General features: G+C 44.3%; 2 protein-coding genes across 6 annotated transcripts in view; one reads left to right on the top strand and one right to left on the bottom strand.

The window, feature by feature from the left end:
• FLT3 (fms related receptor tyrosine kinase 3) overlaps positions 1 to 2,720 on the bottom strand; it is a 35,996-nt gene extending 33,276 nt beyond the window's left edge. Inside the window, exon 1 of the mRNA XM_057366659.1 lies at positions 2,709 to 2,720. Coding sequence (XP_057222642.1) covers positions 2,709 to 2,720 — 12 coding nt within the window. The remainder of the gene's footprint in view (positions 1 to 2,708) is intronic.
• A 14,480-nt stretch (positions 2,721 to 17,200) lies between these two features.
• PAN3 (poly(A) specific ribonuclease subunit PAN3) overlaps positions 17,201 to 22,740 on the top strand; it is a 78,791-nt gene continuing 73,251 nt past the window's right edge. For all 5 annotated transcript variants that reach the window (XM_057366681.1, XM_057366683.1, XM_057366684.1 and 2 more), the window contains exon 1: positions 17,201 to 17,853. In XM_057366681.1, the coding sequence (XP_057222664.1) occupies positions 17,439 to 17,853 (415 nt within the window). In that variant the 5' untranslated portion in view covers positions 17,201 to 17,438. The remainder of the gene's footprint in view (positions 17,854 to 22,740) is intronic.

Raw genomic sequence — 22,740 nt, 5'->3', positions numbered from 1 at the left:
TGTTGCCTTGGTAGGGGGATTCCTAAGSCCACAGCAGAAAAGGGAAGGGTGTATTGAAACACCAACAGGGAGAAGATTTGCAGCTAAAAGTTAGACAGATGTGGACTAGACTGTGAGTGAGACATGCAAACAAGGTGTCTGATGAACTGGAACTGCATCTGTACAGGACGGTATGTGGGACTTTATRCTGCAAGAGGGAGTAGTGAGCACCCTGACACCCTCATGTGTTAAGAGGAAAAGGGACTCATTTTCCTGTAAACTGCAACAGCTTGTCATGGCTGTGGTCTACCYTTATTCCCATGAAATCCAGGAAGGTTTTTATGATATGGAAGGGTATTTTGAACCTGATGTGATTACAGATSCTTTACAGTGAGAAACAAATGAGGAATATGATACTAAGAAGTATTTACATGACTTTGAGTGGCCTTTGTGTAGGTAGTAAAGACTTGCGTAGGACAAAATAGAAAATCAGAGCATGAATAAGCCTTTCAGAAGAAGAAAAGCCTTTCAAAATCAAGAAAAGAAACATTGGAGAAATGGTAACACTTTGACTCACTGTCTTGATCTTTCAGCTTCTAGCTGGCCTGTTTAGGGACTGCATATATGATCTGCACATCAGTCATCCCCCCAAAAACCCAAATTAGGAACTGCAGACAATGAAAGCACTGAGTAAAGGGTATCAGATATGTAGCATGCATAATCATACTATGCATTGCTGAACTGGAGTGAAGCTGAAATGAAAATAAATTGCTGCCTCTGAATAATGCTTGTTTATGCCTGCTTTCTATCTTCATTATCTTTTTATAGGTTGTACAAAAATAAAGGTAGTAGGAGAAATCCTATTCTCACTGCAGTCAGACAAATATTTAATTGCCATAAACAGTCAAGATTTCATCAAGATGTGTAGGCAGATACTTGGGGAAATGCCTGTAAAAGGCAAAAAGGAGCTTATGTGTTATGGTGCTCAGAAGAAAGGACTGAATCTACTGGAGAGATACTAAAGCTAGTTCAGCTATCAGATGAATGGAACTGCTTCCAAAACTTTATTTTCAGATGGGGGGGGTGACAAAAGTAGCCTTTGGAAAACTGGGAAAATCACTGCAAGATATGATCTGAGTTATTGAAAAACAATAGCTTGGGAACTGGACAACTGTGAAAGAAGAAAACCTTTCTCTTCATACCAAGGGATACATCTTGTATTTGGGTTCAGCCCAGGATGCTCAATATTTTACATAGCAGTCAGGCCTGTCCTAGACATAGAATAATCTTCCACACTGCTTTACAGTTTAGATGATTTATATATAGCAAACCATGATTTGGGTCTTGTTTGGCTTCTGACTATTTCCTCTGGGTGTGACTCTCTGGGTCAACTTCCCAACACTTTCTTCCTGATCAGTGGAGGCCGCAGGACCCTTTTTCTGAGGAAAACTGTTACATCTCTCATGAATTGCCATAAACAAATCTTCGAAGTGGTGGCATGGATGAGCTTAATATTCATTCATTAACTCTTGAAAACCCCCACTTTTGCATGTGATAGCCTTTATTTCAAGTCACCCCCGAAGTGGTGGATCCTAAAGTGGCAATTGTACTCAAAGCAAATATGCTGAGAGTCAGAGTGGGGCAGGACAGGTAGAAAGAACTGATCTTATTTTTTATCTTTTAACCATATCATGTTTCTCTCCCATCAAACTTAACTTTTGTCCTTCCTAATCTTTCTTCACTTTCCTCAGCATCTTCACTCTTTCAGCTTAAATAACTCCCAGTTCAGAAAAATATTGCACTTTGTGAGTTCATTCTCACATGGTGATGGGGACAGAGGTGTTGCTCCATGTTTTGGAATAATAACCACGTTAGAAGAAGGTTTAACAAGCTACGTGTGTGACAAGATGCCTCTGCTGCAGCTCATGCTATTTGTGACAAATAGCAGTTGTTACACTGGTTGGGGTATGTCTGGGTGAGAAGCAGTCATTTATCTGGTCTTTCCAGTTAATTACAATAAATGTCATGTGAATTGATCTAATTATTCACAGTCGTGTTCAAGCAGGATTGAGATTTGAGATGGAAAGAAAAGCCTATAGGGAGTGATAGCTCTGTGTGGAGGGTTTAGAGGGGACAAGAATCTCTAGACTTGAATCACTGAGCAGAAGAGCAGTGAGAAGAGTGGAGCAGGGGAGTTCACATCATTTCCGAAAGTGCTTGATTCGGGTCTGTTTACTGAATCAAAAACTAATAATGGGAACCAACACTGATACTATACAACATCCTGGAATGTTACTGTCCCGATAGTCTCACTTGCCATGGCCTGCAGCCCTTCACGCAGATTAATTTTCCACCTGCATCTGCCACCACCCCCCTGCCCCCCCAGCTCCTCTCCGGTTTTTGCCACCCGTCCAGGCGCTGTCACTCCGCGCTGTTTGTCGCGGGACAGTGTCCGTGCAAGGGCCGTCACCACGGACACGCAGCATCGGCGGGGAGGCACTCGGGGGGTGCGGACGGCAGGGGGCGCTGAGGCCCCGCACAGCCCCGCACAGCCCCGCACAGCCCCGCACATCCCGCACAGCCCCGCACAGCCCCGCACAGCCCCGCACAGCCCCGCACAGCCCCACACAGTCCCTCATAGCCCCGCACAGCCCCGCACAGCCCCGCACAGCCCCGCCCAGCCCCGCACAGCCTCGCACAGCTCCGCACAGTCCCGCACTGTCCCTCACAGTCCGGCGCATTCCGCGCATCCCGGCGCTGGTTCGGGACTGCCGTCGGGATACAGCGATGAACTCTGACTCGCCCAGTTCTGGCTCCTGTGTGATTGTAGAGGAGATGCCATGCTTTTTTATATTCTTAGGGAACAGAACGTGAAACAGAAGTTCCTTGTAAATTCTTCCATGCATTTTTTTAAATAGCTGATGACTGATTTTATTTTCTTTTTCTTTTTTYCCCCATRGAGTCTCCAGAAAACATTTTCTGATTTTCTACTGGAAGACAGAAAGCTTAAAAATACTTTAGAAAAGTTGGGGAAGGGTCTGGAACACAGGTCTGATGACAAGTGACTGAGGGAATTTAGCCTGGAGGAAAGAAGGCTCAGGGGGGACCCAAACACTCTCTACAACTATCTTAAAGAAGGTGTGGTGAGCTGGGGGTCAGCCTCTTCTCCCAGGTAACAAATCAGAGGATGGGAAGAAGAGGACTCTAATTCCATCAGGGAATGTTTAGATCAGGAAACATTTATTCAGGACAGGGTGGTCATGCATTGGAACAGGATGCCCAGGAAATGGTTGAGTCGCCATCTCATTTACAAGATATGCAGATGTGCCCCTTCAGCACATGGTTTAATGGTGGATTTGACAGTGTTGGATTAATTCTTGGACTTGATATTAGAGGTCTTTGCCAACTTAAGTGATCCTATGATTCTATGCTTCCTTAGTCCTCCCAAATTTAATCTGTGCCTCAATCTGAAAGATCTTTTGCCAATATCCAGCACTGCCAATWTGCATCTACTCCAACACAGTCTGACACAAGCAACAGGGAATCTTGGTCCACAAATTTATTTTCTTTATTTTTAATTTTCCTCATCTTTTCATAATCCTCCATTTTCAGGTCCCCGATGAAAACAACTGCAAGAAATTTACTCCTTCGTGTTTTGTTTTTTTTTAATATATATCTAATAAGTTAGATATTGGTCACTGTTTTCAATAATTTTTCCTCCGTCTTGTTATGTCCTAAGAAATAAGTTTGACTGCTCAAGCTGGCGCTCATAGAGAGCTCACTGAAATCCCTGCTGCTTTAGCCATTTTGGGCCATTCCAGCCACATGTGATCCAGTTTATAAAGAATAACTGGGACTGGTGAGAACACCCTATTTTGAGAAGTGGCTGAAAGGTGACTGAAAAGTGGCTGAAAAGACAGTGAACCTCAGCTACCATGGAAACCTCCCTGAGGAAGAGCCTATGTTGTGTGGCTGGTTCTTCTTCTGCTTCTTGTCCACATCTTCCCTCCTCTCAAGGGAGCTTCTTCTCGGCTCCCACATTGCCTTTCTACCCCACTAAGTATGGTGAACAAAGAACCACATTAGGAGGTATTTTGCCAGCAGACAAAGGTCCTTTGCCTCTATTCAGTCCTGTCATGGACACACCTGGAGTTGTGTGCCAATCTGTGGGCTCCTCAGTGTACAAGAGACATGGACATACTGGAGAAAGTGCAGTGGAGGACCACGAAGATAATTGTGGGACAGGAACAGCTCCCTTATGAGGAAAGGCTGAGAGAACTGGGTCTSTTCAGCCCAGGGAAGAGAAGGCTCAGAGGTATAAACACCTGAAGGGAGGAWGCAGTGAGGATGGATCCAGGCTCTTCTTGGTTGTGCCCAATGACACAGAGGCAACGGGCACAGAATTTTCCACCATGTGGGTGACCAAACATGGACACATACTGCTCAGAGAGGGGTCGATTTCTACCCTCAGAAGTACTGAAATGCTACCTGGACAGAGTCCTAAGCTGCTGGCTTTAGGTGGCCCTGCTTGAGTTGTGGGGTTAGACCACATGACCCCCAGGGATCCCTTCCTCAAAGCYTCTGTGACTCTGAAAAACTGGACAATTTTGTGGGCAAAGAAGCACTGGTGTGATGCCATCAGAGAGGCCTCTCGTGAACCAGAAAATGGCATTGGGCTGTCCTTATTCTTGACTGTTCTCTAGAGGATGTTTGCTTATGGGAATGGCACGTTTGTGCTATTAAGAAGCTGGATAGACAACAATTGAAGTAAGGTAAACAGATATGTTTCATCTAATGACATAAGTAAGTTTGCTTTAACTCTTGTCTTTTTTTTTTTTTTTTTAACTGCTCCATGTTAAAGTACTTCAGTCTCATTACCTGACACACTAGCACTTCTACTGACATTAGTGTAATTATTAACTTCTTGCAAGCTACTTTAGCTTACGTATCTAAAGGTAAAGGCATAAGAGTCCTCACACATAATCAACAAGGAGAAAAATATCTGCCTGAAACAGAAATGAAAACAAGATGGCAGATAAAGAACTGATACTAGTCATCCTAGTATTGTAAAACTTCCCTTTTAAATGAAAACAGGTTTCTATAACTGACTAGATGATATTGTCCTTACTCTCCTGAGAAAGGAAATGAGGAGGGAACACAGAAGGCCTGAGTAGTGTATAGAGGAAGGATGGACAGAAAGAGGGAAAGTGGGAGAGAACAATTTTGCTGCAAAATATGAAAAGACAAAAATGAATCCAAGGTATTTGAAGAAAGTAATAATTGCTATTTGGTACCAAATATGGTAAAAATTAACAAAAATTACTACTGGTTCTTATTTGTCTCATTAGGAAGTTAGGATTAAAAATAATTGCAATTCCAAAGCAGTTGTAAAAATGAAAAATCCAACACATTCCTTATAKAGCATGTTGCAACAATACAACACTTTTCAAATTAGCCCTTTTATCTCACATATTAGAAATCTTATCTACCGACAAAGGAGTAAATACTGTCCYACTTTTACAACAACAACAGAGCTAAATACCCAGGCAATAAGGGTAGCTTTTCTAGCCCTGCTCATTTTTTTCAGCAGTTTTAAGGATGATTTTCAGAACACTAACTCAAGTGATCTAAAACAGCTTCTCAGCTGAAATGTGAGTGAGTTTCATGAARTTTCAGGTATTTTGAAAGATACATTTTCAGAAGCCTGTGAACTAGAGGTACTCWGTGCTATATTATTTTGGAGGTCGTTATAGGAGGGGCTCCTGAAGGGTATGCTGCAGCAGGACAGGATGCCCATAGCTCTGCTCAGTTGACAAACCTGCCTCTGCTCAGCAGCCACAGCAGCAGCACCCACCCACCACTGGGCAGAGATTTGGGGGCAGCTCTGGAAGTCAGGCTGCACTCTGGGCATCTTCCTGCTCCTCAGTAGCCTGGAATGTGGATAACCTGGGGAATTTTCTGAAGAAAAAAAAAGGGGGGAAAATCAAATGGCTTCAGGCCTCAAAAGAAACAAAACTTCCCTAGTTTAAAGTTGCATTTACTTCCAYTGGAAAATAACCGTTTCCCTGCACAGTTGCACAGTACTTTCACCTTCAGGAATCTTCAGAAATGATACCTTATCTTGTGATTCATGAACTATATGGTGATGGATGACCATGAATATATGGTCTGCTGGGCCCAACAGTTTCCCTGAGTGAGCAGACCTTATACTGGCCTTATCCAACATGCAGAGCCAGTTCACACCCAAGTTTTTGCATATTTTGGGAAAGAGACAAGATCAAACCTGATTTCCCCTGGGGTACTCATTGATTTCACCTTCCTGCCAGTGGCAGGGCTCAGTGCCTGAACTTGCTCTGGAATGTTTGTCAGCTGTTTTGTTGGAGAGAAATCAATGTACTGCTGGGAGATGAATAGATCCTGCAGGTGGCTGAGTCCCACACATTTCTGGGGTTCAACTTAAAAAGAAGTGTGCTAACCCATCTCATATTTTCCAAGATTTCTGCCATAGGAATGTTATGGACACTTGTATGTTCTGTGAAGGAGTTTTCAACAGTATTGGCCTATAATTTTTGTGTGGTCAGATGCCATAAGCAAATCTGGAATATGTCAGGAYCTGAGTCTGCAGCCCTTGCTCATATAAAAATTTCTGTTATTTGCCAGCCACAGACAGATCTTAGGAAGCATCTCACATCTTCATTTCTCTCAGGTGCCCTCAAACTGGGCTTCATGAACATCTGAAGGTAAGAAGGGCTGCAATAAAAAAAAAACCAGGGGCAAGACTGTTTGCCAATGGAAAACTTCCTCTGATGAAAAAGGTCACYGAAAGTCTTATTTTACAAAATTCTCCAATTTGTAAAACATGAAACTACTACTGCCTCTGTTCCCAGGCCTCATCCACCCTCCCACCTCACCCGCTAAAGCAAGGCTAATTTTAGAGTAGATAACAATCYCTTTAGCTATAAACTCTTGCTTAGGATGACTAGAAGAAGGTAAGATGAGAAAATGGAATAGAACTTTTAATGTATATAGCTGTATTTACATATATATATATATAGTGTATTGGATATATTGTTTTCCTGAAGTCCCTGGAATTAAATTTCTTGCTTCTGGAGAGCATTTATTTCTAGCAAATAATACTGGCAATATGCTTGATTTTTCTTTTCTTTCAGCAATTTTGAGCCAGTAATTTAAAAACCAACCCACTGCYTTAAGTCAAAAGATATTGTGGAGACTGTCCTCCAGGTGATATTACAATTCAGCTTTCCTTTGCTGGCTAAGTGTTGCCATTTCTGATGATTCTGGTACATCATCTGTTRTCTGCACAATTTATTACTCAGTCTTACTTGCAGACAATAGAATCTTAAAGGGAACACAGGCATTTTTAAGAAAGTGTATATAATTCATTATTATAGCATTAAGTGCTTAACATTYTTTACATCAAAATTGCTTTAAAGAGTGATCTGCTAGAGAGATGTGTAGAACTRGCAGTTTGCAGGATTTTTGCTGTCAACACAGTCTCTGGTCCTTCAGATTCTAGCTGGTTTGTATACCCAAAAGCATTTGCATTTTTTTCACCTATAACAGCCAGCCTTACAAGAAGAAACACCACCTCCCTGTACACCTTGCCTTGMCTAAATAATACCTCAACAGAAAGAACACTACTCCGCCTGAAGGATAATCATATCCTGGCACTCTCATACCTTTTGCTCTCTCTGCAGAACTGTCTCTTAGCCATGCTGACAAGGGTTCTTGGGCACCATCACATCCCAGATGTTAATATTTTTATTTATTTTGTTATGCAGTCTGCAAAACTAGCAAAGCTCAGTAAAGAAGAAAACACAGAAATTCCTCTTTGACAAGGTTTGCTTGGTAGTATCAGCAGCCATGCATAGCAAGAGATCATAAAATATTAATTTTCATTTTTTACTCCACCTTCTCTTCAAATAACTCACGTACACTTTCAACCATGAATGAATAATATCTAACAATTTCTCTTTGAAGTAAATATTATTATCCCTGTATACRGAGCTGGAAATGGACCATAGGTTGTTAAAAAACTTTCTCAAGTATGCATCAGAACTGTATCAATCAGGAGAAAAACATGCACTCAGTCCTGGATTTTGAATAATCAAGATAATTTTGGTTGGGACCAAGTCACTAATTTTAGAGAAAAACAATTTCAGGCATTTGAGATAGAAGAAAATGCTATTTTCTTTTTTCTTAACAGCTAATTGTTAGGCTGATTTTCAGTAGAAGAAATAAAACTTTAACTTCCAAAATTCTTCACTCTAACAATAAACRAAGGTACTTTCTATATATTAATATTATACCTTCTTCTATTTAGATCATTAAACAACACAACAATACTAAGGTATCTGATTCACAGATTATTTATGTGGGAAATTGCAGGTACATTATTTAATGCATAATGTTAATACATTAACAACAGGAAATATATTTACATCAGGAGAAAGAGAACAAAAAAACCCAGCATATTTAAATACTTTTTGCCTTGAGCATGAAATGTGTCAGATGCAGTAAGAGCAAAAGCCAGGCTGGGCTGGGAGAGATTAGGATGATGGGAGGAAGAAGAGCATCTCCAGAAGAGAAATGTGGGACAGAAAAGAAAATATTCAGGAGARAAAGAAATCAAAGGAGAAAGAAGGGGAAGATGTGAAGGGATGAGGTGAGAGAGTGGGAAATGGAGGTGAAAGGGCCRGAGGGATGTGATGAAAAGACCTCACCTGCTAGCTGAAATGGAATTCCAGCAGGGTGGCCACAGGGCCAGCTCRTTGTCATGGCTGGTGGTGCCCTGCAGTACCCGGCCCCATGAGTGAAACTGAGCCTGCAGGTGGTTGCTTTAAGGGTGCATGTCACTGCCCACAGAGAAACCACTTCTTCAAAAGAGAGGGCCTGAGACCTGAGCCACAAGGAAACGGCTGTGGGATGCAGAGAAGAGGGGCCTCTCTGTGGGTCTGGGAGCATCCTTCTCTGTCAGAGGATGCCTCCACCAAGCTGAGCAGCTGCCTCCACTTCAGCAACTCAGTCTCGAGCCCTTTGCTCACACTTTTACAAAAACATATTTTCTCATTCAAATTTGGTGCAGCAGACGTTTTGCTGTTTCACTTCAACTCTTATCTTTGAAGCAGTTACAATTTCTGCTTTCATGCAGTGGCAGTAAGTGTAGTTTCTACAAGTCTTGATGAGGGGAAGCGCAAGTGTTTTGCCAAGCTAAAGAGCTCAAAAAAAATTCAAATTAAGTTTGTGTGACACCATGGGAATACTCTGTTGTCACAAGCTGAAGGAGGTTTCTCTCAAGCTGAAGGAGGTTTCCCGTGCTTGGTGAGCATTTGCTCTGCTGGTGAGAGAATCTGCTGTCATCCCCTCTGAGAGCCCAAGAGAGTGGGTTTGTGGCATGGGCTGTGCTTATACCAGGGGGAACAGGGAACTAGCACTGTTTGCAGAAAGGTTCAAACCAAGCTACAGCTGCTCTGAAGCTGTTTTGCAGATGACTTGTCTCGGGTATAAAAATAAAGGTCTCCAGGATCAGATGCGAGCCTGTAAGGGCACAGTCCCTCTGCCTTCAAGTCTCTCTGCCCCTGTTTGCCACCTTCCTTGGAGCATAGTGCTTCAGGAGCTGTCTCCTCATTCCTCCTGATTGCTGACATGTAAGGGGTGGAACTGGCCAAGGTGCAGCTGAAGTTGCTAGTACCACTAAGCCCTCCGTGTTTGTACCAGAACAGGACATTGCAAAAAGGCAGACAGATCTCCCTGCCTATGCAGCCTATCACAGCCACCAGGCAGAAAGTGGATCCAGTTCTAAGGATTAAGATGGAGCATCTTTCCCATGATCCCCCAGAACAGGGGAACTTTTACTATTTGTTCGGCTGTTGTATTTTATATATAAAGTTATATTTTATTATATTATTCATTCAGTTGTTATTTTTACTTGCCAAGGGCTAAACATTGATCCTGCAATTGTTCGAACCTGGACAAAAATAATCCCTACCCAAATAAACTCAGTGTTTTTAAAGTGTTCTCAGAAACATCTCAGAGATGATATCTAGATTTTAATTTTTTTTTATTGATACCTGGTAACAATAATAAAATACCTTCTGCATTAGGGAAGTAAAAAAAAAAAAAAAAAAAAAGAAAAAGTAGATGGACCAGAACTAGACAGACATACCATATATAAAAGAAGACACAGAAAACATCCCAAAGGTAACTGCAGGGGCAATGGGGCACACAGGCCAGCATTGTTCATGGATATGAATGCATAATGTCTCACAAGACTGCCTTAGRAACACTGACTGAGGCAATAGCATTGTACTGTGGTGCTGAGGACAAGTTTGTATGTTTTGCAGTGCAAAGGAAGGAGCCAAAATTATATGAAAACTAGGAAGGCACATATTTGCAGGAATGAGAAAATGAGAAAAGGAAGTATAGGATTCCACAGGCATTAAAGAAATCGATGCAAACAAGAAAATACCATGTTGGCAACAAGCTTTTTGGCTGGCAGGTTGCTTCTTTCTTTTCCACAGCCTGCACTGCTACACAGTCCCTCAGCATGAATGAAGTTATAAGACACCTCTGGAGACAATAGTCACCCAGTCTGGCACCATTCTCAAAACGTGATCAACTAGCACAGGTTGTCCCAGAGCACATCCAGTACAGTTTTAAATACCAACAGGGATGGAAAGTTTACAACTTTTCCTGGCAATCTATTCAGCACTCAAWCAACTTCACAGTCTAATAGTGTTTTCTGATGTCCGGAGTGAACTTCTGCTGTTTCAGTTTGTCCACATTGCATCTAGTTCTGTCACTGCGTACCACAGAAATTAGTCTGGCTCCCCCATCAGGTATTTATACACACTGATAAGACTCCCCTCAAGGCTTCTCTTCTACAGGCTAAACAGTCCCAGTCATTTCATCTCCTCTTAYGCCACATACCTCAATCCCTTATCATCTTTAGAAGAAAAGGAAGACCTGAAGAACTACAGACCAGTATAGTTAGTGCAGATCCCCCTTGAAACTATGAGAAACACATGGAAAATAAGAACATGATTGCTGGCAGACAACATGACTTCACTAAGAGCAAATGGGCACCTGACAAATCTGATGGGGTTATAGCACTGGTGTGTGAGGGAAGAGAGACTGACATCATTTACCTGGACTTGTGCAAAGAACTGAATATTGTCCTGCATGAACCTTTGTTTTTAAACTGGAGAGACATGATTTTGACAGAGGGACCAATTGGTGGACAAGGAATTGGCTGGRTGGTTGCACTCAGGGAGTTGTGGTTTATGGCTTGATGTGCAAGTGGAGAGCAGTGACAAGTGGCATTTCCAAGGGGTCGGTATTGGGAYAGAAATGGTTCAACATCTTTATTGATGAAATGTTTTGTACTTTTTTGTACCCCTTTCAAYAGGACACATACATACAGGTTTTGGCCTCAGAAAACAGAAGGTAGACAGTTTGTGCTTCTGCTCTGAAAATAACAGACATCTATCCCAGCCACTGAGTGCTCACTGTCAGTCAGGTGGCCTGACAAAGACCTRAATATTTACGTCTAGCAGGCAAGTGGATGCTTGTCCTTCGATTTAAGATTGGCAAGCAACCCACATGGGTTGCTTTCTCTTCCACCTGATGCATTCACCGATAGTTGCTAGGATTCTGTGGAAGATATTTTACTTTTTTTGTGGTTCAGACAAGGAGAAACTAATGAAAATAAAATGAAAATCTGTTCATTGTGATTCAGCTGATCCGGTATCAGAGGTCTTCATGTATATATCAGGCTTTCAGTGCAAAAGCTTCTGTGAAAGATACCATCAGCWAGGATAGTTCCTATCTTCTGGACTAAGCCAAAATATATTTATAATTCTCACATATTAAGTTATTCCTAAAGATGCTGGAYTGGGGGTGGAAAGGGTTCAATGCATGTATAATTCACATGTATATGACAGTAAAGTGTTCTTTGAGTGAGCAGGAGTTTTTTCCACCATGAGAAAGTGGTTTCTGTTATCAAGTATTTTATCCAATTTATGTCACGTRCTGGTTGGCCCTCACTGCAATGACTAGATAAAGCCTATGCCAGTGGGAGCAGCCACATGGTAAGAAATTCTCTATCTAAACCAGAAGATCAGATTACCAGCACAGAGAAACTACATTTAGATTTTAGTGCATGTGCTAATATGAATTCTAGCTTAGGGCTAGACCTCCCCTCCCCATACTTTATTAACACGAGTGTTAGCATACATTATTAATGTAGGTGTTAGGAAGAGCACTTCAGGGTCAGCTCCTGATTTGTGACTTGATTTGAATTCAAAACTTCACTGAGTTGAAAAGAAGTTCTTTTTGCATGTGAATGGGAGTCTGGGAGCAACACCAGGTTTCTTCCAGATGCTRTTAGTAAAGACAACTGCCCACYTAGGGATCCATGAATAYTGCCACASCAGGTCAGTGCATTCAGTCCAATAYCCTGACTGACATATTAGTAATTCTCAAACACTTCAAAGGAAGATAAAAAACTCCCTAATTTTGTGGAATAATCTCCTCAGGRGTGGAATTTCCCTCAGACCTGAGACAGCAGCTGGTATATATCCTTTATTACTCTTCCTTTRAAAAGTAAGTAAATGCTAAATTCTTTTCTAATATTACTGTGTACTCTGATCACATCTTGTCTTGGTTTGAAAGACAGGTGTCTGCCAAGGAGTGTGGACCTCCCTCAGAATGGSGAATATGACCCCACCTTCCCTCCAAATTATTATAACTTGAAAATTACAAGGCTTTTCAGGCAAAGATTTGGGAAAAGGAAAAACAGTTCTTTACTAGTATGTGTAACAAGGCAAACAAACAACCACAATGGCAGTAACAACAAACAAACCACAAACCCAGTGACAGCCTTCTCTGGCCTGTCCCCCRCCCTCCCCTGTGGTGCAGTTACAGTCACAGCCGCAGGGGCGCTGGCGGCTCCCGGCCGGGCAGGGCGGGTGCGATGGTTCCTCCGCGCCTGCAGGGGCGCTGTGGCGMGGGTTCAGTCCCTTCTCTCCGTCACGCGGTGATGACGGGCGGGCTGGATGGTGGATTGGCTGCAGCAGGGACCTCGGAGTGGTGGCTGGGGTGGCASGGGTTGGTTTGCCTGATGTAGCGWGCAAGAGGTGGCAGAAACTCCACAGCGGTGCAGGAGATTGCTCCCTGGGTAGCTCACCGGTGATGGCTGATTGCTGGGTTCGGGCTGCACAGATAGGGGGCCCCACCCTGGCAGTGAACGGGGTGTTCCCGGCTCTGTGTGAGGCAGGCGCTGACTCTGGGTTCCCAAGAAGCAGGGAAAGCAAGCCAGTAAACTCCGCTCACGGTGCGGAAAGGAAAAAGGGAGGAAAAAACAAAGCAGCAACTGTATCTCTTATGAGAGCAATCGCAGGGGGTCCTTCGGAAGGGAGAGACAACCCCACCACAACTCTCCCAGGACATCTCAGGCTGGCTCGCAACTATCGAGATATCCCCGGAAAGTGGTGGTGGTGGTGGGGGGGTGAGCCAGTGACCATCCTGGAGAAAAACAAAAAACAACCAACCAAAACCCCCAAAACCAAACAACCTACCAACCCACCCAAAAAAAACCCCAAGAAACCAATGATGGGATGGGATAAAAAGACATTCCCAACATACATCTATATTTTTTCCTTAATTATATAATGATACACTTTAAAAGTTAAATTCAGATTATGTGAAAACTTTTTTTAGAAGCATTTCCTTTGATCTGTTTCAATAATACTAAAGCCTGTTTTGTAAGTAGAGATAATATYTTCTAATAAACCAACTGGTACTGTTGGAAAAATCCCAGTGTTCATTATTTTTTTCAACTACTTCGTTGGTTTAACAAGATTCTTACCTACAAAACTTGCCTTGCCTATACCTTAAAAAAAAAAAAAATCAAAACTTGCCTTGCCTATACCTTCAAAAAAAAAAATCAGTTACAGTAACCCTTTCCCTTAAAAAGTATTGTTACTCATTTCCATTATCTGATGCCAGCCTGCACTTCAGGATCTGTTTCTCCACTATTTAATAAMCATTTTCATTCTGGGTTGACACAAAGAGAAACTGTGTCACTCTCAGTAGCAAACATGGCTTTTTCAAAGGTGGTTCAAATGTTAGGGGGAAGCTGCTTGGCACTTGTAAGCAAAAAAAAGAGCTCTTGGCAGGTCTTTCCAAGGATTCCCTCCCCATTGTTGATTTTTCATCTCATAATGTTTGGTTYGGCCTTTCTGGCAGAGCTCATAAAAACTCTGTCACTTGGTCACGGTTGCATGCAGGCATACCGCAATATTTCCCCATTTCTGGGTCGAAAAGCACACCACAATTATCACTTAACTATAAAGTGGGACAAGACCCAGGGGTGTCTCTMTGTTTCTACTTCCTCTTGCTTCCTGAATTTCAGGAACAGTACAGCAACAATCTCCACAGAGTTGCTAGTTGCAATGATCAGGAGGCCTAGTGTTGTGAAAAAAAATAACATCATCAATCACTCCTCTGCAGGAATGTATAGTACATCCCCATGTGCTACACGAAACAGGAGAGCAAGCTGAAGMAGAGAACAGTCTGCAGGCCTCCTCAGCACTCTGGTTGACCAGCAGGAACAGACARTAAAAATCAGAATCTGCTAGGGAACACATGATTAATGAGATGTCAGGCTCCCATATGGACACTCACTTCCTGCAGATCAGACTTCAGGCCACATCCTTGTGGTTAACAAAAATTAAGAGACAGCAGAGGGGAGAGCTTGCCAGTTACAAAAAGAGGCTCATGCCACCTTGAGCCTCTTCTTGTTATTGGTTCTGCTCTGCTAGCCAAGACGATGTAGAAAGGATGAGGGACACTTCCAAACTGTGTTGCTCAGTAGCTCAGGTACAGTACTTATGCTGACTTTGGTGGGGAGAACCGCAACATTCTTGGCAAACCTCATTGCTAGCTGGGCACTCAGGCTGACAGGATCATGCACCACTGCCCAGTCTACTACCTCAGCTCTTCCCACATCCAGTGGGAATGTTTTGAACCTGAGCTACAGCATGGAGATAGAATAAATGTGGGTTGTGCATACACAAGCCCATTTGTGTCCTTGTTCCTAGCCTCACTGTGYATATGTAATATTAGACATATGCAGAGATCAGCAAAAGAGCTGTGGGAAAAGCAGATTCACAAGGCTGAAAACACAGGTTAGAATACAATTCAGTGATGGGAGTGGCTATGCATCTGAAGCCTTTGCTTGGAAGAATAAACTTCATGTTTAACCAGTTTACCCAGAAAAGGCATTACCCTATGTGTATCATCAAATCTTATGTAAGATAATTTGATACCATTAAATCCACAATATTAGAGCTCCAGACAAAAAACGCACAGATCTTGGGAAAACTCCAGGTGAAAGCTGATTTTTCTTCTCCTTCACTAGCATCTTTTGTACCTCCCTTCAAACCACCTCACATGTACATATAACTTTTCTACTCAGTCTCACCTCTTGGGGGAGGAAAGGAAAGGATGTTTTCCAAGGGACATCATTCCCCTTGGAATAAGGGGCAATAGACTACCGATAACCAGGCTTAAGCAGAGGATGATATTGGGCTCCTCCTTCYGCCTCACACCTGGCATCACCTCAACACAACACCTCTATCTCCCATTCCCTTTTATGAACCCATGCACCCTCAAGTCCCCATCTGCCTGAGACCCGCCACCTTGTGCTGGCATTATCCCAGGGCACCAATAAGGACAAAAGGAGAGGAAACAACACATTTGCAGACTCTTTCCTTTCTGCAGCAGCTGAGGGAAGTGTCACCTGCATGCACCTGTGTGTAGCTGCAAAAATACAGGGAATATCCCTTGTTTTCACTCCTCAGAGGCATAACACTTCTGCCATGGGGCTGACTGATACACAACCAAGAAGCACCCTGAGCACCTCTTTTGAAGCAGCTGGGACTGATCTGTGCACTAAAGCAAGTCGACTTTAGTTATCTCAGAAGGTGCAAGTAGGGACTGAAATGTTTCCCACGGTTGAGGCATTTATGAGGTCTTTCTCCACTGTGGAATCTCCTGATTCTGAGCTTGGACACCAAGATTTTAATGGAGAAATGAACAGGGTCCTTCCATCCTCTGGCCTACTTTTCAAGCTTGGAGGAAGATAGAAGCTGTGAGCTCTTTGCCATACTGTTGAAGGAAAGTAAAAGGCTGAAAATTGCTGGGGAATGATAGATGATATTGTCGTCTTCTTAGTATTGTCTAAAACTGAAGCCTGGACTGTTGYAGTCTTGTCCTTTCTCTAGTTTTCTGTCCAAGATTTTTGATCTTGAGGTTTCAGTTTAAGGCACATTTACTTCTCAGGGYCTCTGAACACTTTATCTGACAAAGAAAGACTTTGATTTGTTCCAGTGAGACAAGCTCACTCATTATTTCTTTTCACACAAACTGTCAAAGCATCTTCAAGGCAGGCCTTGATTTTCTTTTCATTTTTAGTACGAGAGAAGACTATGATAGACAATAAGTAACCTTAATTCTACAGCAAATGTTTTTCTTACCAAAATAATGTCAAGTGCTCTTTAACTTACATTTTTCAAGTATATATACACTCTATTTCAGCGATTTTATCAAAAGCTATGCTAACAACTTGACTAAGTAAAAACTCAAAAAATTAAAATCTTGAGAAACATTGTAAGAGTCAGTTAGAATTTACATAACAAAGTTCTCCACGCTCCAGGGAAAAGACGAAGCATTTTCTTAAAAACTGCCTCTCGTCAGCTGGACAGGGAGAATCCCTGAGGCCGCGTTCCCGTTATGCCAGCAGGCAAGGCACGGCCAGCAGGCTGCCGTGCGGTTTTTCGCATTGAAGAAATACGAGACTTTAGTGGAGGMAAATCGGTTAAGAACTTGCTGGGACCGCTGGTGCTTTGACCTCGACCCCGCCAGAAGGAGAAGGATCGACATCCAGCCTGGCAGAGCTCGAGAGCCCAGCGGCCCCGGGGCAGGGGCTAGGCCGTGTGTGTGGGGGGGTCAGCTGCGGCCTGCCATCCCCCGACGAGGGCGGTTAACGCCCGTGGCCGCCCCGGCCCCACCGCTGCGCCCCGCCGGACACCGCGCTCGGCCGCCCGCGGCTCCACGGCCCCCACCAGCAGCAGCAACTTCCCCTCCGCCTCCCCGGCCCGGCCCGGCCGGCGGCACTACCCAAGATGCACCGCGCCGGCGCAGGCGCGGCCGCTCAGGAAGAGGAAAATGGCATAAACAACCCCGAGCGCCGGGACCGCTGAGGGGGAGGAGGCGCCGCCGCCCCGGGCCGCGCGGCCCCTTTAAGAGGCGCGGAGTCGCCCCCTCCTCCTCCTGCCCCTTCCGGAGCCGGACCCGGGGTGACGGCGGTCCCCGCGCCCCTTCCCCCTGCCCGCCCCCTTCCCCATGGTGCCGACCCCGGCGGCGGGGCGGTTGCCATGAACAGCAGCGGCCTGCCCTGCTCGTCGCCGTCGCCGGTGGTGGGGCCGCCGCCGGGGGCGGGGGTCGGCGTGGCGGGGCCGGCGGCCGGCGGGGCGGGGGCCGGCGGCGGGGGCGTGAAGCTGAAGTTCTGCCGCTACTACGCCAAGGACAAGACCTGCTTCTACGGCGAGGAGTGCCAGTTCCTGCATGAGGAGCCGGGCGCCGCCCCCGCCGGCCCGGGGCCCGGCGCCCCCCCACTCGGCGGGCTCCCTCTTGGCATCCCCCCGCCCGCCGCCGCCGGGCCGGGCTACTCGGCGCACGGGGCCAGCTCGGGCCCGGCGGCAGCAGTGGTGGGGCCTAAGAAAGCCGAGCTGGGGGCAGGAGGCAGCGGAGGTGGCGGCGGCGGGGGGCTGGATGGCCCACGGCTGGCGAGTGAGTGCAGCGGGGCGGCTCGGGGGTGGGGTGTGGGGGGGTGCTGCCAGGAGCGGGGGCGGCGGGCGGCGCGTTGTTCCTCATCCCCGACACGCCGCGGTGCCGCCGGAAACAAATAACAACAGCCATGGTGGCGGCGAGGGACCCCGGGCCGGCCGCCCGGCTGCGGCCGTCCCAGATGGGCGAAGGGGGCTGGGCTGGCCGCTTGGAGGGGACCCGGCCGGTACCTATGGGAAGGAGCAGGCAAGTGTGTGTGGGAAGGGGCATCTCCTGTCTGCCTTTAAGAGGCTCCCCGGCAGCTGTTCATCCGTTCCTCTAGCGCTAGGCTTGGTGCAGGTTCACAGGTACTCCCTGCCCGAAGTCAGGCCGGGAACAGGGAGCCAGCGCTTTCCGGAGCGCTACCCTTGGATAGGCTGTTCCGAACAATAAATAGTCAGTGTCGGCTCTTGCAAGTTTTAAATATTCCAGCTAAAGTATAACGTTAACATTATTAAAAAAAAATCGTAGAGATTCACCTCAACATCAGAAAGAATTCTTTTATGTTGAGAGTGGCAGAGCACTGAAACAGGCTGCCCAGGGAGGTTGTGGAGTCTCCCTTTCTGGAGACATTCAAATTCAAACCCCACCTGGGTGCGTTTCTGTGTAAGCTGCTTTAGGTGATCCTGCCTTGGCAGAGGGGTTGAAATAGAAGATCCCTGGATCCCTTCCAGCCTTAATGTTTCTATGATTCTGTGATAGAGATCTATGTTATTTACTACTGTGAGCAGAAAKGGCTTCAAAATCTTATTTCTGAGGATTTTCAGCCCTCATGCTCAGCCCCTTTTCTAATGGTGAGAGTTCAGATAGCCTGTGTGTCATGTAGGGCTGCACTGCTGTTGCTGGTCAGTTGTGTGTTCTGATGTGCAGTCCRATGCAGTTAGATGGAGCTTGCAGTAAATTGATTTTAATAACCATTTGTTTTGTAGCTGAAACAGCACTTTGCAGGCTAGAAAAAGATGCTTCCTCAGAAAAGTCATKCCTTTTTACATGAGTATGTTCAAATTGACTGCAGTATGGATTTTTGACACAAACCTGACATTTATTTGCATTAAATATTATCGCTACTAAATGCTCACAACTGGATTTTTTTTGAAATTAATATGCAATCATGCTGAACATCCTGTATGAAGGTTTTTAGTTTGATAAATCTTTTGGGATCCTGCAGTTGCTGTTTTGCCAGGTGTGGTGAGCTTGTGAAGCTGAGTATTACCTCTGTAGTCAGTAGCTTCTCAATGTCTTACATTAACATAATGCTGTTATGTCTGTCCTTTCAGGAGGAACCTTTAATATAATACTGCTTAAAGCTTTCAATCAAAAGTCTTTCATATTTTTGTTAAACTTAACTTATTCAAGCTGAAGGCTGCCTTGTCTTTTTAAAACGAAGTAGTACACTGGAGGGGTTGAGCAGCAATAAGTCAATCTCTTTTTCTTTTGGACAGAGTTTGGTGTGAAATACACTTCTGTGTGTGAAAGAAAATGACTAGGGGATTCAGACTTGGGGAGAGGAGGCATAATTTAGGTTGCAGGTAAAATCTGTATGAGGGATGTTCTTCCAAKAAACAGTTAAAAAAATTGGCCAAACCCTAAATCTTCAGAATTTGTGTGTGCTTGGGCATTGATACTGCTGAGAAGTTAACTTATTTGAAATACTTGCTTCTGTTGAATGTGTCAGAGGTTTTTTTCCACCCTTAGAGTGTGGAGCTCTCTGCAGTTGTACCCAGTTGAGGAGTGAGGTCACCAAGAATAGAGAAGCCTGCTGCTATGTTGTCAGTGGTTGCCTGCTTCCAGGCCACCTCACTTGTAGGGGCAAAGCTTCAACTGGTAGAAGATCTTGAAGGACCCTAGCTAGGAAAAAAAGCCAGGAAAGGAAGGGCAGGGAAATTTGATTTGATAAGACAGGGAATGGGCCTAGTCTCACTTCTTAACTTCTTTGCTTTGAGATGCATTTGTGATACAAATAAGGAAAATATTTCCTCAGAATCTGAAGTTGATATGTATAGTCCCTGCTAGCTAATACCTAAATTCCTTACCTTGCTGATGACCTTTGGTGTTAACAGTGTGATATCCAGGTGGATGGAATGAAAGATTTATTTCTGTGGATGTAGGGAGTGAGACACAAAGTTGTATTAAAAAAGTTCTGAGGTTAAGAACATGAAACTGGGAATTGCCAAAAATCACCTGCCTGTACAGTCTCACTGGCAGTCTTCTCTAATTTAAAAGTATTTGATAGCCTTAATGTGACTGTGGATGCCACCTTTTCTTGCTCCTTCCTCACTGGACACCAGCCTCATTCAATGCACAGAGCAGATAATGCTCATTGACTAATTAACTGGGTAGTCCTATTTATTGTTAAAAGTGGGTCAGTGCCTCATTCTAACATGCGTGTTACTCTAATCCTGCTTTGAGTACAGGATTATTAATTTACTTATAGGGTTTTCTGTGGTAATCACAAGGCTTCCCAAATACCAACTTATTTTCACAACATGGGTGGTAGAATGTTGAGTGATGAGAAGGTGACCTGTTAAAATACAAGAATGTTCCATTGTGGAAGTATTTCAGCATTGCAGTATGAAGTGGAATGAGGAGCTGACATCCTCAGAGCTTATCCAAGGAGGAGTTTCTCAGGTGATGTGTGGAGTGTTAGTATCTGACGGAATTCCCAAAGTGATCAGATAGTCTTGGAAAAAAAACTGCATGAGGTAACYAAATGCAAAAACTTCATCTCTGGATCAGACTCATCTTCCCCTACATATGGCTGAAAGCCTGCTGGGAAATCCTGCTTTATCCTTGCCTCACGCTCTTGCTTTTGTCCACATGTGTACTGCTGTCTGATATCAGAGATGGGGTAGTAGGTTTAATGTGCCTTTGGCTTGATGGTGCGGCTTTTTGTGTTCCAGGGAGCAAGACTGACCTTGCCTATGAGCTCTGCCCACTCCCRGAAGGTAGCACTGCTGCTCACTGCCCCTAGATTTTTTGACATTTGGGGCACATGTTCAAAGCTCCATTCCTGCTTCTTCCACCAGAGTTGTGAGTGYTMAGCCTTCTGCATGGTTCACCTTCCAAGAGTCGGGTGGCCAGCTGACTGCATACAGAATAGGAAACATAGTTGATATTGTCTATCTAAAATTGTATTTGAAGAAACTAATCATTTTTACATAGAACCCCTGTGACAGAATAAGGGAGAAAGAAAAACAACACATTTTCTCCAAATTTGCKAGCTGCTGAAATCTGCATGTGGTGCTTTTCTAATATGTCACACGTGTCAGCCCAGTGAGCAGCAGTGGCAGCAGGACTGTACCTGTAGAAGGCTATAGAAGAAGCAGAAGTGGGGAAATGGCTGGTACTCACTATTTAGGGGAAAATACATGATTGATTAACAGGATTTAAAGGAGTGGTCTATGGAAGGATGGTTAGAGGGCATGGTAGCATAAAGAATTTATCTTCTTGTATCTGCGCTCTGTTCTCTGTTGCACTTTGCAACCTCTGTAGGCAGCAGACCCACCCACAGCCTGCTTTGCTGCATGCTATGGGCTTGTTCCCMGGGCACCATCCCTTCTCAGTACTGCCTGAGGGTCTAGAGGGAAATGTTGTGGTATTAAAATGTATCACGCCTATACCTAAGTCAGACAAATTCAAGTTGCACGGACAACTGCCATTGTATTTGTTAGCTTTCAGGTAGCTGAAGAGATGTAATATTATTTTGCATGTAGACCTCATACTAAGTATTGATAGGTACAAGCTGAAGTATGACTCTAAACATTTGCTAATTTCTGCCCCATTTTTTGCAGTGAAGTTCATAATACATAGTACCCRGCCTTTCTCCTGACCTCTGATTCCTATAAATGTGGCCAAAACAAGAGGGTGCTGAGCTGAGGAGTTCCAGGTGTGCTCTGGGCCCAGTGGCRGCGCAGAGTTGCCGCTGAGGAACTGGCAGTGCTGCTGCTGCATGAGTTTCCAGTGCCAGAGCCTAACCCACCCTCTCATTGTGACACGTTTGCATCTGGTTCTATGCTAGAAAGCCGTTCACAAAGCCCTCATARGAAATCTGTAGTTGCAAAACAGGCCTGTGTTTCTGCAAGGTGGTATTTTGCTATGGCTGCTGAGAAGAGCCCATCTGTGAATAGACTTTATTGCCAACCTGTGAGAAGGTTGGAAAGGGACATCAAGACTTTGGGTGTGTTGGGCTGGCCTAATAAAAGCATTATTTCTGTTTTCACAGCTCTAATAAAAGCATTATTTCTGTTTTCACAGCCAACAACCTGCATGTTGTGTCTAGTCAGGGCAGTAGTGGCCACTGCTGTAGCAACTCCATATGTAATCACTCCATGGTTAGTTTAGTGAGCCTTACAGGTTAAGTTTTGTGAAATCCCTAAATATGCTAGGCTTGGTGTGGAAAAACGTAGACATTTGTGAATTTTCTGCTTTTTGAAAGGTGTTTGATTCTTAGCCAGTACACTTCTTAAACAAAATAAAGCAGCTGATCTAGAAAAAATTGAAAGATAGCTATTCAGCAAAACTGTTACTAAAGKTAATCTGTTGGATTACACTTTATAATGCAGTGAAACTGGTCAGGGTTATCCTAGATGTGTATTTTTCTTATCTTTGGTAGCATTTCAATATTTACAGGTTGAAGTATTYAGAAACAGCTGTCTGAAACTTTTAAGTACTACTTGCTGGATGTCACATACTGTTCACTTTTCCTAGGGTTTCTTTCTTCTCCACTTCTATGCAGAAAATAGGTATTATAATAAAGGTGTATAGTTGAGAATTCTTTTTCCAGATATGTTGGTTGGTACTTCTTGTGATTATGCTGTGGGAGCTGTGTATCTCAGTTTTTGTTTTTGGTTT

Source organism: Malurus melanocephalus, unplaced genomic scaffold (genome assembly GCF_030028575.1).
Source record: "Malurus melanocephalus ecotype Western Australia unplaced genomic scaffold, MMel_1.1 scaffold_70, whole genome shotgun sequence".
In the NCBI taxonomy this organism is placed as follows: domain Eukaryota; kingdom Metazoa; phylum Chordata; class Aves; order Passeriformes; family Maluridae; genus Malurus; species Malurus melanocephalus.
Note: the sequence above shows the minus strand (reverse complement) of the source record. Positions and strands in the feature narration are given on the sequence as shown.